General features: G+C 33.9%; 2 protein-coding genes across 13 annotated transcripts in view; both read left to right on the forward strand.

Moving 5' to 3' along the window:
- The window catches only part of LOC108745695 (glutamate-gated chloride channel), a 549,841-nt gene that overhangs the window by 197,116 nt on the left and 333,539 nt on the right, over positions 1 to 19,186 (forward strand). The gene's annotated exons all lie outside the window — the stretch shown is intronic.
- Positions 12,553 to 13,584, forward strand: LOC108745698 (putative uncharacterized protein FLJ37770). Its single transcript, XM_018482009.1, has 2 exons — positions 12,553 to 13,107; positions 13,515 to 13,584. The coding sequence occupies exons 1-2, from the start codon at positions 12,787 to 12,789 to the stop codon at positions 13,545 to 13,547; spliced, it is 354 nt and encodes a 117-aa protein (XP_018337511.1). The 5' UTR covers positions 12,553 to 12,786; the 3' UTR covers positions 13,548 to 13,584.

Here is a 19,186-nt window from a genome sequence, read left to right on the forward strand (position 1 = left end):
CACACACATGCGCACGCGCGCGCACATTCATATTCGTATATACGTTCATCAAAATTTTGACGTTATGTTATACGATTTTGTTTAAATTCACAAATTATTATATTCATTTTACATAAGTTTGCGACATTATGGTATTTCATCTTTGTTTAACTTCACAAATTATTATAAAAGTTAACTCAATATGTACAACTTTGCGACACTTATTAATAATAGTTATAATTCTTATTAAGAGCATTTTACGCTCTTTAATTTTAGTTAAACGACGATGTATATGATAATTATGTTCCGAAAATCCATTTTACAAATATGAACGAAAACTTCTCTATTTGCGAGCCCTGTACGTATTGGTCTCATACCGCGTTTGCTGCTCGAAATAGCGTAAAAGGCAAATGCAATACAATCCATCAGTACAGTATCAGTACAGCAGCAACTAAAATAAGAGTTTTGAAATAAAAGTTTTTATATAACAACAATAACAATAATAGTAATAATAATAGTAATAATAATAATAATTGACAAACTGCTTGCAAAATCAGTCCCAAATATTTTTATAGTGTATAAAGGTATGCACAAAATACTTTGGACAATTAAAAACAAAGCATTAATAAAGAAATTATCATTTTTATAAAATATCATGCATTTAATTTTGGTCTTTGGTAAAAACAGTTACTTGCAACATAGTGAAAAAAAAGATATTGAATCAACAGTAATTTCACACGAATCAAAAATAGTTTTGTGTTTTAGATAAACTATTCTATTTTCACGCAATGCTTCAGAATTTTCTGAATTTTTGAGTTGCCTAACTTTCCTGTTAAGTGTCTGGGCGTACATCATGTTGCCATGATAGAAAAAAATCGAAATCAGTAATATCCATGATAACAAAGCCTCTGGAATTTTAAAAGGGCATAAATATGCAAAACAGTATGTACTGACAACTATATGTGTGAAAGATAAAACTCTCAAATTAATGAAAATAATCACAGTGACGTAGGTATATGAATTATAATAACTGCAACATACATACATACATATACTATTTGTTATTTTATTTAATTACTTTACAAACCGCGATAAGATAATGCGTGGAACTCTATTTTAATATTAAATTGTGCAGAATAATATTGATAATCTTGTTGAACATTCCGATTTACATTTTCAATAATACAGATGTGTTTAACTCCTTACTATTAATATACATTAATAATATAATCTTTTTTTTATACATATTTTGTAATTTAATTATATGGTACATTGCGAGAGACCACAAAATTGTAGAGGATCTCTAAATTATGGATTGTAATTAGTACAGTAATGATATTCTTCATAAAAATGTTGAAAACAAAAATACTCGCCACACTATGCACAACGCATAAAAGCCTTCTTCCACAAATACTACATTTGGGTATATGCTTTTTATTTTTGAAATAATTGAAATCTACAGGGTTTCGAAATTCGCCGGTATGTGTTGTTAAATAGCCATTTTTAAACCAAGCATATTGGAAGAGATTTTTGAATCTAGGCGAAGAAAATTGGTTATGATTGCAGTTTAATTATGTTATTACGCGAGTGTAAATTAATATCTTTTTCTTGAAGAATTACATTATCGGAAAACGTTTGCACAAAATTCTTTCAAATCCTAAAACTAAACATATCTAAAGGTTGAATAAAGCCTGTCGTTTTTTTTGGAATAATCATAAATTTTACTTCTTTTTCTTCAGGAATGTATTGTTCCAGCTGACTCGGACAGTGCCCTGTCCACGAGTCGAGTACAAGCATGTTTTTACGGCCAATATTCGGAAGGTTGTATCTAATAAAGTGCATGATTTACACTTCACTAAACCATGTCTTGAAATGTTCCGTTGTAAGTTTTCCTGACTTCGACGATTTAATGTAAATATTAACTGGGCGGAAGAGTTTTCTGCACCCGTGGTCTAAATGTTTCTGTAGATTCTTTCAACACTATATATAGTGGTGAAAGAAGAGATCCACTTGCCGAAATAATCAATATGATAGTGTAACTATGTGTTGTAGAAGATACCGATTGAACCATTGCTTCAACTGTTTTTGTTCCTGATTTCGCTAATGTTCGCCCAGAATGTATTTCAAGGTTAAAACTATTCCCGTCTGCATTATAAATTTCTTCAACTCCGATAGCTGGGATGTTAGATCTTACATTTAAAACAAACGATTGTGCGACATCTTTTAGATTGCCAATATTTTCAAGTGTAAATTGAGTTCTGAATGTTGTTATCTCGCGGGAAATAATTTTGTGCACATTCTTGAATTTCCAAATCCACCATTTACTTGCTTTAAATTCGGGTAAGTCAACTTGGTCCTTTGCCTCCAAGGCCCATAATCGTAAATTCATGTCATGAATAATAGATCTTCTATCATAACCTTCTTTAAACTTTTGCAATACGTATTCTGTAATAAATGCGAATTTATCTGCATTTGTTCCACCTTTCTGTACACTTGTCTCCCACCTGTATAGTTGATTTAAAGATTTAACCTTGCGAAACTTGGACTGTTAAATCTTTTTACGGGCCTTTTTTCCATCCTTTCAAAATTGAACAGCTTTTCTTTTATAACTGAAGTCGATTTTGCCACCTTTGTTATCAATAATGCGTTCTTCAGGTTCAAAACTATCTTTATCTTCTTCTTTTTCTGCAGCCGTAATATACTCTACAACTTGTACTCTATGTGGTTCTGATGGATCGATAAAATCCAGAACGTAATCAATGTTCTAATAATAATAATACCGAACGAGTATTTTGAACATTTTGTAGAATGTCGCGAATTTCAGTATGTATTTCAATTTCAAATGGTGTTATAGGTGTTTGTGTTATATTTGCAATTTGAAATGTAGTTGCTAACATATTTATTACGTTTGCAAAATTAAATAACGTCATTTTAAAGAGAATTCTGTCAAGCAATTAACAGAATGGTGACTGATTGTTATCACAAATAAAACTGGGAATAGTACTTGCTCGGATATATTTATATGAATCAAAATATACGATTACATAAACTTATTTACGAATAGATGTTGCACAAATAGATTATTAATTGCATAATCTTATTCCGTTGATAGTCCAATCTGTGCCCTACAAAACACTATATATCTTTCATTTATCGTATGGTTTGCAAAATAGTCAAGATTATCAATATGACACGGTGTCATTTAACGTTAAAATATGAAGTTTTTTGCAACATTTTATTTATTGTGCGATTTGCAAATCAAATGTATATTAATAATAATTAATTGTAAGTATAATATATATCGCTTTATATGAACTATTTTAATAATCAAACATAGTAAAACTGACTTTATAAATTCAACGATTTGGTTTGTTTAAACAAGAATTTCTTTAAATACAAAAATTGATTATAATTGTTTCATTAATAGTGTTATTGAATTAATAAAATTATTTTTAATAAAATAATAAATATTGGATCCACAATTTCAATGTTCCATATTTATTCCCTTTTAAAATTCCAGAGGCTTCGTTATCATGGACATTACTGATTCCGATTTTTTTTTGCCATGGCGACATGACGTACGCCCAGCCACTTAAAAGGGAAATTAGGCAACTTAAAAATTCAGAAAATTCTGAAGCATTGCGAAATAGAGTAATTCATCTAAAACACAAAATTATTTTTAAGTGCGAAATTACTGTTGATACAGTATCTTTTTTTTCACTATGTTGCAAGTAGCTATTCTTAAGACCAAAATCTGATGCATGATATTTTATAAAAATGATAATTTCTTTATTCATGCTTTATTTTTAATTGTCCAAAGTGTTTTGTGCATATCTTTATACACTATAAAAATATTTGAGACTGATTTTGCAAGCAGTTTTTGACAAACCATTATTACTATTATTATTATTATTATTGTTAATATTCTTGAAGCTTCCACGGGTGCTTTCTATAAAAGTTATATGTTTCGCGAGTTTCCTCCGTGTTCAGATCCATTCTTGAAATGCCAACATTTCGTGAATCTTACAATCCACTTTATCAGGACGAAGAGCAGCCTGATACTAAGCTGTTCCCCCGGGCCGTTCCTTTTTTATAGTACTTGTTGGAGTGGTGAGGGGGGGGGGGAAGAAGAGAATTGTTGGTAAGGGAGGGAGAAAGAGAGGGGAAGAGGAAATTGGTTAGTCTTCAATAACCGGGAGAATGGTTTTTCATATTTTATTTATGTTGTATTATCTCTATTTAGATTGTTAGAATGTTTTTCTCTATGGCTTCTCTATACTTTCTTGGAAAGTATAAAGTCATGTTGGCTATTGTGTTGTTTTATCAAACAATATTTGATGTCCTGTTTCGATGTTGTGTTCTGATAATGCGACTGCGATGACGTGTTTTAGCCTGACAACACATTGGTATTCTTTTATCCGTAGGTTCACCATTCTCTCGGTTTCTCCTTGCCCGCAGGAACAAGGTATTTTGTATACTCCTGCGGAGCTGAGTGGAGGTCTTCGATTTTTAGGATTTCTTAAGATTTGTTCCATCTTTTTGGGTGGTTTAAAGATAGTTCGGATATTGTGTTTGTTTAATATCCTGCCAATCCGATTTGTTGTTCCTTTGACATATGGGAGAATGTCGACTAGTTGATAATCCTTTCGACTAGTTGTTTGTCAGAGATCGTTGTCTTGTTTGTAAGTTTATTGATTGTTTTAATTATATCTTTTTTGTCGTGTCCGTTTTTCTGTAAAGCTAGTTTTAAGTGGTTGAGTTCTGTTTGTAGATGTTCTTTGTCAGAGATGGTAAAAACTCTATGTACAAGTGAGTTGATTGCAGACTGTTTCTGTGATGGGTGATGGTGCGACTCGGCATGTAGGTATCTATCTGTGTGTGTTCATTTTCTGTACACTTGATGACCTAAGGTACCGTTAGCTTTCTTAGAGACAAGAACATCTAGGAAGGAGAGTTTTCTGTTTTCTTCTGTATCTATAGTGAAGTGGACATTTGGATGTTGATTGTTAAGAGAAATAAGGAAATTACGGAGTTCGGCTTTGCCGTGTCTCCATATCACGAATGTGTCGTCTACATAACGGAACCAAACTTCTGGTTTCTTAGGTGTTTTTCTGAGGGCCTTTTTTTCAAAATGCTCCATGAAGATGTTGGCGATTACAAAAGAAATAGGAGAGCCCATTGCCGCTCCTGAAGTTTGTTCATAAAATTGATTGTTATAGGAGAAGTAAGTGATTGTTAAGCAGTGCTCTATTAGTAGTGCTCTTCGCCCTAAGTGGACTGCAAGATTCACGAAACGTTGGCAAGAATGGATTTGGACACGGAGGAAACCCGCGAAACGCATAACTTTTAAAGGGTGTCCCAAAATTAACGCAAGATTTGAATTAAATAGAAAACACAGTTTTTAGTCTTTTGATTGTTATTTTTTTATTGAATCATAAAGTACATAGGATAGGGTTATTTGTGGAATAACATATCGGGCAAATGGCCTCCACGGCTTTGCATGCACATACGCACTCGTTTGTCGAAATTTTCCATGACCATTTTGCATAAATGTGGCTGAATTTCGTTGATGCAGCGTTGAATCTCCTCCTTTAATGCACGGGTGGTTGTGGGCTTGTTGACATAGACCTGTGATTTCAAATAACCCCATAAAAAGAAATCTAATGGTGTTAAATCACACGATCTAGGGGGCAATTTTGGCGATTAACAAAGCCATCAAGGTGAAAATGTGCTTCATCGCTTAGGATGATTTTGCTCGAAAAATCAGCATCCATTTGTTGATGATTCAATAATCCATTCAACGAACTCATTTTCACTAACCCTAAACTATCAGCTGTTAAATTGTTTTTTTTTGGGTTGCCAACACTTTACTGCACAAATGGCGGCAAATTCAAATCTTGCGTTAATTTTGGGACACTCTTTATATAGAAAGCACCCGTGGAAGCTTCAAAAATATTATTAAATACCTCTACGAGGAGAGTATCCTTGCTAAAATAAACACTTCCAGCAAACTCAGGCCTTCCCTAGCCCAGAAATCTATCAAATTACTATCAAATTTGGCATTCCTAAAACGCTGCAGGGATAAAAACATCATCCCAAAGTTCCTACTACTTAAGGACCATCTAGGAACTCACAAATCCAAAAACATCCTTCATAAAACTCATTCTCAAAGAACGCATCCACTTTACTAAGTCACAAATAGCCTAGATCTCCCATAAAACCTTTAAACTCCATCTGTTCCTATCCGCCATGTTGCGGCATGATATCTGGCAAACCTTAGATCGTATTACATACGAACAAGCTATGATGACACACACACAATCCTCTGAAAGACAGAAACAAAAATACATAAACCTTGTATCTCACAAAAATCCACAAACCTGTCTACTTAACGTCAAGAACCTATCCAAAAAAGACTTGTCTCAAGACATTTGCGCTTGCCAAAGGCCCTAACTTTGCAGTGGCACCTAGAAAGATTCCAAAGGAAGAGATTATCAGCCAAATAGAGTCAACCATCTACCGACTCCCATCAGAATAAGCAGATAATATCCTCAGACAAGTAATATTCTTTCCAAAACCAAACCCCCTCCACTTAACACCACTAGACAAGAGCGGTTGGCTCTCCAAGACCTTAACAGGGACACAGACATCATCGTGCTTCCAGCCGACAAAGGCAACACGACAGTAGTCATGAACACATCAGACTATAAGAAAAAGATGAAGAATCTTCTTTTGGACAAAGCATACAAAAAGCTTATCAAAGATCCAACTAATACAATCGCACAAAACACCAAGATCCTAGTGGAGAAAACAAACATTCCCAGTAAAACCAAATCAACATTAAAACCTACAAATACTCTTCCAAGACTGTATGGACTAATACAAGTACACAAACCAAACAACCCCCTCAGACTGATTGTCAGCGCCATACACTTCCCGACGTACAACTTATTCCGCTTCCTAGCATAACACTACAACCCTTCACTAGAAAATCCGAATCACACATAACCAATTCAACGGACTTTATAAAAAAGATCCAACAAATTCGACTACGTCCCACAGACCTGCTTGTACCAGGTGTACAAGTATGAAACGCGGATTTAAAAAAAAAACATGTTAAATTCGGAAGAATGATAAAAAGAGCTTTATTCAAAGTATGCTTCATTGCTAGTTACACATTTTTCCCATCTTTCGAGCAATTTGTGGATACCACGCCAGTAAAAATTTTCCCCCTTTGCCGCGAACCATTCACCGAGCCACTTTTTCACATCTTCGTACGAACCAAAGCTCTGCTCAGCAAGTGCGTGACCCATCGATGCAAACAAGTGATAATCGGAAGGAGCCAAGTCTGGTGAGTAAGCCGCATGGGGTAGAACTTCCCAGCTGAGTGCTTCCAACGTGTCGCGAACCGGTTTTGCCGTATGTGATGGAGCATTGTCATGAAGAAAAATGACTTTGTGTTGTCTCTTTTGGTATTCTGGTCTTTTTTCAAGCAGCGAACGGTTCAAATCGATCAATTGTTGTTGGTAGCGTCCAGCATTAACCGTTTCACCAGGTTTTAACAGCTCATAATAGACCACACCCTTCTGGTCCCACCAAACACAGAGCATCGTCTTTCTGCCAAAGCGATTCGGTCTTGCGGTCGATGTGGATGGTGCGCCTGAGTCTACCCATGATTTTTTGCGCTTGGGATTCTCAAAATAAATCCACTTTTCATCCCCACTAACGATACGATGCAAAAACGATTTCCTTTTGTATCGTGCAAGCAAAATTTCATACGTGTTTTTGCGCCTCTCCATCTGCCTGCCGTCCAACTCATGCGGTATTCATCTTCCGATCTTCTGAATCTTTCCCATCTCTCGTAGGCGATTGGAAACAGCTTGTTGACTAACGCTCAATTGCTCTGCGAGTTGTTTTTGTGTTTGTGAATCATCTTCGTCCAACAATGCTTGCAATTCCACATCTTTGTACCTTTTTAGCGGTTTTCCGTGTTCCTTGTCTGTAACATCGAAGTCACCACTTTTAAAACGCCGAAATCATCGTTCACACGTATCTTGCGATGGAACATGTTCACCATAAGTTTCTCGAAGTAATCGGTATGATTCAGCAGCAGTTTTCTTCAAATAAAAACAAAAAATTAATGCTATCCGCGAATGTTCTTTGTTTGGTATAAATTTCGACATATCGAACACAGCAATACAACACTATGCAAACACTTTTTCAATTTATCACTCGTGCGCGTCTGACACTTGTTGATGGCACTTCAAAATGGCATAACAGTCAAATCTTTATACCACACACTGCATTGATGCGCCATCTGTTTTCTCAAATCCGCATTTCATACTTGTACACCTGGTAAGTTTTGATGTAGAATCCCTTTTCACACAAGTTTCAATAAAAGACATGTTACACATAATAAAAGTTTCACATATGGTAAAGTCCCCTCCGATCTCATCCCACTAATAGAGCATTGCTTAACAACCACTTACTTCTCCTATAACAACCAATTTTATGAATGAACTTCAGGCGGTAATGGATTCTCTTATTTCTCCTGTAATCGCCAACATCTTTATGGAGCTTTATTTTGAGAAAGAGGCCCTCAAATAAACATCTAAGAAATCAGAAGTTTGGTTCCAATATGTAGACGACACATTCGTGATACGGAGACACAGCAGAGCCGAACTTCGTAAATTCCTTATTTTCCTCAACAATCAACATTCAAATATCCACTTCACTATAGATAGAAAAAAACGTAAAACTCCCCTTCTTAGATGTTCTTGTCTCTAAGAAAACTGACGGTACCTTAGGCTATTAAGTGTACAGAAAACCAGCACACACAGATAGATACCTACATGCCGAGTCGCATCATCACCCATCACAGAAACAGTCTGCAATCAAATCACTTGTACATAGAGCTTTCATCATCTCTGACAAAGAACATCTACAGACTAAACTCAACCACTTAAAACTAACTTTTCTTCCAGAAAAACGGACACAACAAAAAAAAAAATTAAAACAATGAATAAACATACAAACAAGACGACCTCTGACACACGACCAGACAAAAGGATTCTATCCATTCTCCCATATGTCAACAGATTAGATTGGCAAAAATATTAAACAAACACAATATCCGAACTATCTTTAAACCACCCAAAAAAATAGGATAAATCTTAAGAAATCCTAAAGATTAAAGACCTCCACTCAACTCCGCAGGAGTATACAAAATATTTCCTGCGGGCAAGTATACATTGAAGAAATCGGGAGAATGGTCAATCTACGGATAAAAGAACACCAACGTGATGTCAGGCTAAAACACGTCAGCATTATCAGAACACAACATCGAAACAGGACATCAAATACTGTTTGATAAAACGACCACAATAACCAACATTACTTCATACTTTCCATGAAAGTATAGAGAAGCCATAGAGATACAAAAACATCCTAACAATCTAAATAGAAATAATGGCTACAACATAAATAAAATATGGAAAACCATTCTCCCGGTTGTTGAAGATTGACCGATTCCTCTCCCCTTTCTCTCTCTCCTTCACCCACAATTCTCTCTCCCCACCACTCCAACAAGTAGCGTATAAAAAGGGACGGCCCGGAGTAACAGCTCAGTATCAGGCTACTTTTCGCTCTGATGAAGTGGACTGCAAGGTCCACGAAACGTTGGCATTTCAAGAATGGATCTGGACACGAAGGAAAACCGCAAAACGCATCACTTTTATTATTATTATTATTGTCGTTATATAAAACCTCTTATTTCAATAGTTGCTGCTGTACTGATGGATTGTATTGCATTTGCCTTTCACGCTACTTCGCGCAGCCAACGTGGTATGACACCAATAGGTATAGGGCTCGCAAATAGAGAAGTTTTCCTTTATATTTGAAAAATGGATTTTTGAAACATAATTATCATATACATCGTCGTTTTCAGCGTAATATGGTCTTTAATTTTAATTACATAAATGATAATAATTTTTGAAAATAAGGATGGTGATAGGGGTATACAATAAATAATTAATTAAAAAAAATTTTTTTATTACAGTTCTGTAGTACTTATAAAACCATTTAGTTTTTAATGTGGAAATTGTTTTCCATCTCTTATAGTTTCGACGATATTCACTTGGAAAGAAAAAAACAGATTTTTTTCAAAGGGATGTTTTATCCTCTAAAATTGAAATTCCGCACAAATAAAAAATAGTTTTGTGTTACGGATGAACAACTCTACTTGCACACCCAGTTTTAGAATTTTTTGAATTTTTGAGTTGCCTCCCTTATCAGCATAACATGGTTAAATTTGTAACACATATTGTGATTGTGGATGAGATGATCCGATTATTACATTTTTTTATACCGTTGCCGAAATTAATTTCTAAATTTTTAATATGTTTATATAAATTATTGTTTAGAGATTTTTATTTCATTTAAAAACACGGTTGATGAGGACTTAGTATGGTCAAAACGTTCCGTAGAATTATAATATTATAAAAGAATAATAAAATTTACTGTTTACACTTTTCAGAGCTCGTTTATTGAAATGACCTGATAGAAGCTCTTTATTTTATTGTTTGAAATTTATACGAGCGAATTATCTAATATATTTTCTATTGTAATTATTATAGATTTATTATTTATATTTTTTTCATATAAAAATTTGTATGTACTCTACAATAGTTATATTAAAACGTGCCAAAAGTTTTAAAACGATAAATATTCTTTCTTTTTAGAAAAAATGAAAATCCACCATTTTTTGGTCTCCTAATGTAGTGTGATCTAGAAATGAGAAAAAATAGAGATTTGAGAAAAAAAAATTTTATAATTTTTTTATTAGAGTGTATATTACAACCTACATATATGTATGTATAGAATATATCAATATTATACTATTTAAATGTTTGAATATTCGTTCCTCTTCTCGGATAAATACAGTTTCAATTGAATTTTAATTAAGACATGACTATTGAATCGTCTATGTCTCAAGACATAAAACTCTATTCTGAGTAGATACAAATAGAGTCTCGCCTGATACGCTCTTAAGATGAGATTTGAGAAACGATTATAAATACGGGCCTAAAACGCAATAATAATGCAATATCACAATAACAAAACGCACGGAAAGATCGCATCACTGGCAGAAAAATATTCCGCCCGCCGCCAACATCTGGCACAATTAAAATTTATCCAACAAGCGTGTAAGCCAAAGAACTATAATATGGTTGCAACAAGACACGCAAATGAAAAGAAAACTATTAAAACAATAGCGGCACTTGTAAGAAAGAAGATAAAAATTGAGTCATAGGGCGAAAACTGAACAGAGCAACAAGCATAGATGTTAACAGTACGAAGTGTTTCACGTGACCTGACTTTCCACGAAATAAAGTTCATCTCATGTCCCCTTCTGCCTATGGGCATCCAATTTTTTACATGAAACAAAGTTTACCGCAACCCTCTCCCTCCAAATTAATTTCTAGTATAACGCATTTTTCAGGCAGTGCACAATTAAACAAATAATTCAAGTAGATCGAAAGATCTAATAAATAAATCAAACGTTAAAGAGAAGCTTTTAGAGCTAACACAAGTTGTAAGTGTATAATTACACATACTTTATTAATTATTATAAAAGATAAATATACATTTCACTTTTCAGTATGAACTTAATATTTACAAAAAATAATAATCATAAACGTCACGAATATAGGAGTAACAATTGTCAAGAGTATCGATGTAAGATGATTCTCTTTCATTTCTTGGCATGATTTCGTTAGTTACTAACATACCTGTAGATCTAGCTTTGGAAGGAATTGCGAACAGTTGGTCTTTGGTTAAAAGAAACATTGACACCATTAAAAGTGAATTTTTTAAAGCCTTAAAATTAGTATTAAATTCCACATATTTTATTTATAATGACTAGAATTCGGATTATCTGCCGACCGACGTACCGACTAAAATCAACTGTAACGTGTTCTTCATTATTCTCTCTACTGCCATTCGTCCGAGCGACGGTACTACAGCGGTGGCAAATGAGGCGTAGTTAGGAGACCTAGCTACGGTTGATGCGATCTCAGGACTTTAATCCAGTTCTAATAATGACAAATTTTACAAACAAACTTTTGGAGTTCCTATGGGGTTTCTTTTGTCCCCAATTATGACGGATATAGTGACACAGAATTGAGAATCATGTTCTTTAAAAAACTTTCTATTCCATCGGTTTTCTATCTTAGATACGTGAATGATATCGCTCTGGCATATGAGGCGTCTTATATATTGACGAACTTTTAACTACATTTAATTCATACCATCTTAGACGTTTTACTGTAGAAAATAGGAGGCAACTTTTTAAATTTAGATGTTGTTTAGATGTTGTTTTAATTAAAAAAAACAACACCACATTATACACGATTGGTATCACAAATCCATTTTCAGGACAATATTAAATTTTTTTTTTTTGGCATTCTCTTTGTTAGAAATTGGGCAATATAATTAATTCAGTGGATGGGTAGACCAAGAGGCCACTGTAGTAATTTTTTTACCTATAGCAACAAGTATGAGAAGTGGGTAACTTTTTATTTCATAACATTAATTCAAAACATTAAAACAATATACCATCTGATCAAATTTGACCCGGACTGGTCCATTTAAACCGCGCGCGTAAATTGAATCGGTAAAAATTTTTTTTTTCTAGATTGGTACAACCTTCTCTGACATTCGTGTGAAATTTGAGCGGGATACGTTAGTTAGTGTGTGTTTGACAGCCATTTGTTTACGACGCAAAAAGTTTCTCTGGCGATTTTTACTATGAAAAAAAAAATTGAACAACGAGTTTGCTTGAAATTTTGTGTTTCCAATGGAATTACGGCTACGGAATCATTGAAAATGTTGCAGAAGTGTTTTGGGGAGTCTACTCTATCGAGAACGCAAGTATTTGAGTGGCATAAAGCATTCAGTGAGGGTCGTGAGGTCGTAGAAAACTTGTCTCATGCGAGTCGTCCATCCACCTCTGTTAACGACGATAACATGGAAAAAGTGAAGGAAATTGTGCTTGAAAATCGTCGTGTTGGCATTAGAGAGATAGCAGAAGCTCTCAACATCTCTTATGGATCGACTCAACACATTTTGGTTAATGTTTTGGGTATGAAGCGCATCGCCGCCAGACTCGTACCGAAAGACCTGAATTTTTTGCAAAAAGCACGTCGAGTAGAGGTCGCAGAAGAGATGCTTGCCAACGTAACTGATGACCCTACATTCATCAAACGCGTCATTACTGGTGACGAGACGTGGGTTTATGAATATGACGTCGAAACTGCCCAACAATCTAGCGAGTGGCGCGCCAAAAATGAACCGAAGCCGAAAAAACCACGTCAAAGTCGGTCGAAAATCAAGACGATGCTCATCGTTTTCTTCGATTACCGTGGTGTGGTTCACCATGAATTCGTTCCAGAGGGTCAAACGGTCAATAAGGAATACTACTTGGCCGTTTTGAGGCGTCTACGTGAAGCAATTCGTCGTAAACGGCCGGATTTGTGGGCAGACAATTCATGGATTTTTCACCACGATAATGCGCCGTCACATTCCAGCCTGATTGTGACTGAATTTTTGGCCAAACACGAAATAAAAGTCATCATTCAGCCACCGTATTCGCCAGATTTGGCTCCCTGTGACTTTTTTCTGTTTCCGAAACTCAAATATCCGCTCCGGGGAACGCGCCATGAATCGATTGAGGCCATAAAAAGAAATTCTGAAGGAACTAAAGGCCATCCCGGCCGAGGCCTATAAGAAGTGCATGGAAAATTGGATTAATCGTTGGCGTGCTTGTATTGGCTCAGAAGGAGGCTATTTTGAAGGCGATCATAAAGATTTGTATTAAAATACATAAAATTGTTGTTTTTTTTAACCAGTCCGGGTCAAATTTGATCAGATGGTATATGTAATATAATTGGAAACGAGACCGTTTATATTAAAACTTGAAATACGAAGCGCCTTATCGATCCGAGTGTTAAGATGTTGAACTACTATATAATATACACTCATTTAAATTGAATTAATTTTCAGAAATAAATTTATTACAGTTTTTTAAGATTTGGGAAATTTTAGGGGAATTATTTGTTTCAGATTGATTGTGTAAATGTCCGATAATCTATCGGCGCGCAATTATTATTTCTGAAAATTAATTCAATTTAAATGAATGTATATTATATAGTAGTTCAACCTCTTAACACTCGGACCAGTAAGGCGCTTTGTATTTCAAGTTTCAATATACGAGGGTCGTTTGAAAAGTCCGTGCAAAGTCACTGCTGATGGCACTACTGGCGCGTATCAAGGTTAGATTTAGTTAGTAGCATCTCTTGGAGGAACACACACCAAGTTACAGCCAGATCGGTCTATTTGTTTGTGTTTGGCATTCATTTGAATCGAGGAAGTCGAGTGATTTTCAATAACGCACCAGCTCACACCTCAGCAGTTGTGGTCGCAAAATTAATGGAATTAGGGTTCCAACTCGTCTCACATCCCCCCTATTCTCCAGACTTGGCTCCCTCGGACTACTATTTGTTCCCCAATATGAAGAAATGGCTGGCGGGAAAAAGATTTTATGGAAACGAGGACGTGATTGCAGAAACAAACCCCCCTCGACTTCCTCGATTCAAATGAATGCCAAACACAAACAAATAGACCGATCTGGCTGTAACTTGGTGTGTGTTCCTCCAAGAGATGCTACTAACTAAATCTAACCTTGATACGCGCCAGTAGTGCCATCAGCAGTGACTTTGCACGGACTTTTCAAACGACCCTCGTATAATATATGTATTAAGCCCGCGGTCGCTTGAAGAAGACGTGGGCTTTTTAAAATATTGCAGATTTTGATTTTTGTATTGAAAGTGTCAAGGTTGAATATTGTTGCAATCAATAATTAATACCCTTATTCCAAGATAGATGGACTCCCATACCCCTCAAAAGAGTACAAAGAATCGTCATACTGGGTCAAAGTGTAAAGTAAATTTTTTCAGAAAAAAATTGTTAGCAACAAAATTGAATTTTTGTCTATCATTATTATTTAATTTTGATATCAATTGTCGAGAAATGTGATTCCCATATCTTTTAGATAGTACTAAAGCAGCCATACTTACCCAAATATGAATAATTTTACAATAGGAGTAAAAAAATTATACGTGTTTGGCTAGGTATGGCTGTCTTTGTGATCATTCAAAAGGTATGAGAATCATATTTCTCGACAAATGATCAAGTAGTAGAAAAAAATTCAACCTTATTGCTATCGATTTTTTTTTTTCAGAAAAAATTTACCACTTTGGCCCAGTATGGCGATTCTTTGCACTCTTCTGAGAGGTATGGAAATCCGCCTATCTTGGAATAAGAGTAATAACTATTGATTGCAACAACATTCAATCTTGACACTTTCAATAAAAAATTCAAAATCTACAACATTTTGAAAAGCCCACCTCTCCTTCAAGCGACCGCGACTGGGTTTAAATATATTGTATGTATTGTTTTTATATGTTTTATATAAAGTAAAAAGTTACTCACTTCCCATACTTCTCGCTATGGGTAATAAAATCACAATGGCCTCTTTGTCTAGGAATTCTTTTCCTTTTTCATCCTAATTTTTTTTTATCAAAACAATTTCGATAAGATTATTAGAATACTATTAAGTAATGAATACTTCTGTTAAAGTTAATAATTTCTACTATTAAAAAGAGATTGTACAAAAAATTTGATCAAGTAAAATATATAAGAAATTCGACTAATTCAGACGAAAATAAAAATAAAAACAAAAACGTTTTTTCATCATACCATTCATTCTGCATATTTCTAAAAAAAAATCAAAAACATTTTTAAAACAAATTCGTTATAATTCAATAAGTGTGGCATATAAGGGGATTGACAAACTTAGCAAATTCATAGAAGTTGAGAATACTCTTCTTACATTATCTCGATCCGAATAATATATGGAATTGATTGTGTTACGTCGTGTCGCTGTTGAGATTTTCTCCGATTTTAAGATCAATTTAAGCAATTTACTCGGGGGTCAGAGATCAAGTTGTGCGGTTAAGGATGTCCACTAGGAAGTATTGGATAATTACTCGGAAGGATAATTTTGCCAAAAAGATTACGAAGCTTATAGGCGAATCTGTGTGGATCGGCTTTTCGAATGTCCTTGTAGTTAGGAAACGCGAGATTGATTTCCAACCGTTTGAGGGAATATTCACTTCAATATATATGTACTTTCGGGGTGAGTCTTTCGGGTTTTTTGGTCTAGTAACTGTGCTAATTTTTGAAAATAGGGGAAAGGATCGTGGTTTGAAATAAGAACTGATTTTATTTGAAATCTCAATCTCTTCTCTCGCTGCCTTCGTCCGCCTTTAGTTGACATGGAGGTAGCACAAAGAAATTATCAAAGTTTCGAAGGAGTGTCGTAAGATGGCCACGCTATTGGCAGCGAGTCACAACAGCCTCTCGGATACTCACATGTATATGTAGCTGAATGAGACGCAGAGCAGAGATTTAGGTTTCAGCTGATTTAGTTCAGTATTTTCGTTTAATAAGTAAAATAAAACAAGGAAAAGAAAAGAAAAAAACAAACGAGTAGGTTTCTGACGAAGCGCGAGGATGGTTCTTACCTCGATTTCTAATTATGCTGGATAAGTTCTACTTTTACTCTTTTACACACTCTCTCTCTGCTCGTTCCTGCTTTCGGCAGTTCCTTTTATATTTTGGAAATAAATGTGGGAGTGTTCCTTCAGGACCAATCAATGTTCCTCAAGGTTTGGTAGAACCTATACTCGCGTTTATTTCCTTAAGGCAGCAAGGCTCCGCGTAAGCCCTAGTCCCAACAAATTTAATCTTAAGATAATAGTTGAGATTTTTAATAATTTATAATAAAAATTTGGTTTTACTTAACTAACATCCTTATGCGAGGCGAAGTAATGATATATTCTAAATTTTAAATTAGTTTTAATTTTATTGAGAAAAAGAAAAAAAGAAAAGAAAGAAAAAAGAAAAATAAAGATATTCATCCTCGCATTCGGGAAGATCTTAATATATACTATTATTTAATATATAATACTACTTAATATATAATACTACTTAATTATTAGGCATATATGCTATTGTTCAGTTATTATTTTAGAAAAAGGAACCTTCAAAAGAAAAGGAAAGATTGTAGAATAGATATTCTTTATCTATGTGACGCGTTAGCTATCTGTTGGTTTGAATGTTTAAATAAAGGAACTAAATATGCCCTGCTATAAAAGGGAAAAGAATTTTACAACATATAAAAGGTATGATAAAATTTCGAAATAAAGATAAAATAAGGACAAAATATCAAAACCAAGACGAAATCTTAAACTAGAGATAAGATAAAAGTAAGGTATAAATCGTATATTTATTGTATAATAAGGAAAGAGAGAATTTTATCGGGATGTAACAACTGTAAAGATTATGACGTCTTATATATTCGTCAAACTAGTCGTCATCTAATAGCAATATTAAATAATAATAATATTAAAGAACATAGAAATTACATAAATTGGAACATGACTCAACATGCTGTAATTACGGAACAGGTTAGAATTGGCATGATTTTGATTAGGATTACATAAAAATTTATGACGAAGACAAAATTTTATCAAAAAGACTGATATCAGAGATAATACGAGTACATATAAAAAAACAGAAACATGAACTGAATTTGCAAACTGACACTTCATCTCTAAATATTTTTATTCTATAATAATATATTTGAATATATTCGCGAATTTATGACATTTTTCTCTCTTTGTATTGCTTATCAATTTTACTTATATATTCCGCAATTATTTTGACGTTCATTATGTCTATAATGTTCTCACCGTTAATTATCAGTTTCATCGTCTATTACCAGATATGTAAGTTTTACAGAGATTACTACAGAGATGTAAGATCATGTAAGTTTTAATTTATCCTTATTTTTGTAATTTATAACATTATCAATAATTATTTTCATTAAATTAGTCTATTGTAATATACAATAAACCTGACAATATGATGATGATATACACGTAGATATTGTTATCAACCTCATCATTCATGTAAGTGCACATTTTGTTACAATTAACTTTTAGTAGCATCATATTGTTGCACTATGTTATTTAGTTTATAAAAATTTGATGAACAACCATTAACGAGATATGGACGTGAGAACTAGTCAATATTTGACTATATTGACTCTCTTACATCGATGCTCTTGACAACTGTTACTCCGATATTCGTGACGATGTCTATGATTATTATTTTATGTGAATATTAAGTTTATCTGAAGATGATCCAAATTAGGATCGAAACTTATATTTATCTTTTATAATAAAGTATATGTAATTAACAATACAACCTGTGTTGGCTTTCAAAAACTTCTCTTTAACGTTTTAATTTGCTCATTAAAGCCTTTACTTGAATTATTTATTTTATTAAATTAATGTTAAATAAACATTAAACAATTATTTTATATAAATCAATATTAATAATAAATCAAATAAATAATGTGAAATTAATATTTAATAAATATTCTTTTACTGATTCCTGTTTACCCTATGCCTGTAAGCTATGTGCAGATAATGCAGAGTAAGAGTGAATACAAAATAACAAAAATAAAAATAATATAGGCTACTGAAAATCAGCATAGAAGGAGGTGCGCAAATTATTTTTTTTAAATAAGTAAATTTATTTTATAAGTTACTTTATTTGATGTATAGATATCATCTTTATTTAAAAAAACTTGAGAATTCTTTAACGTTTCGACTCTCTTTGAAGTCTTTTTCAGCAATATTCTTATTCTATATTTGATTTCGCGATTTGATCTGATGTCAAGATAGTCACTCACAGGTTGCCAAAACTGTAGTGGAATCTGTTTTAAATTCAAATACTTATGAAAACTTAAATACAACCAAATAAGCGGCAAGTAACTCACTTCCACGGTCGCCAAATCTTCTCATAAAGTTTTGGATGCAGTTATTATTCACAATTTAACTTTTATTAATGTATGCATTTTATGCGAAATTGTTTGAATTCCGCCTAAGCAGTTTGGAGTATCAAACAGATCTAACGAGCGCTTAAATTATCATAGGTCAGATCGAGGGAAAAACAATAAGTCATAAATATGTGTGTGTGTGTGTGTGTGTGTGTGTGTGTGTGTGTGTGTGTGTGTGTG

The sequence above is a fragment of the Trachymyrmex septentrionalis genome, unplaced genomic scaffold (assembly GCF_001594115.1).
Source record: "Trachymyrmex septentrionalis isolate Tsep2-gDNA-1 unplaced genomic scaffold, Tsep1.0 scaffold147, whole genome shotgun sequence".
NCBI lineage: Eukaryota > Metazoa > Arthropoda > Insecta > Hymenoptera > Formicidae > Trachymyrmex > Trachymyrmex septentrionalis.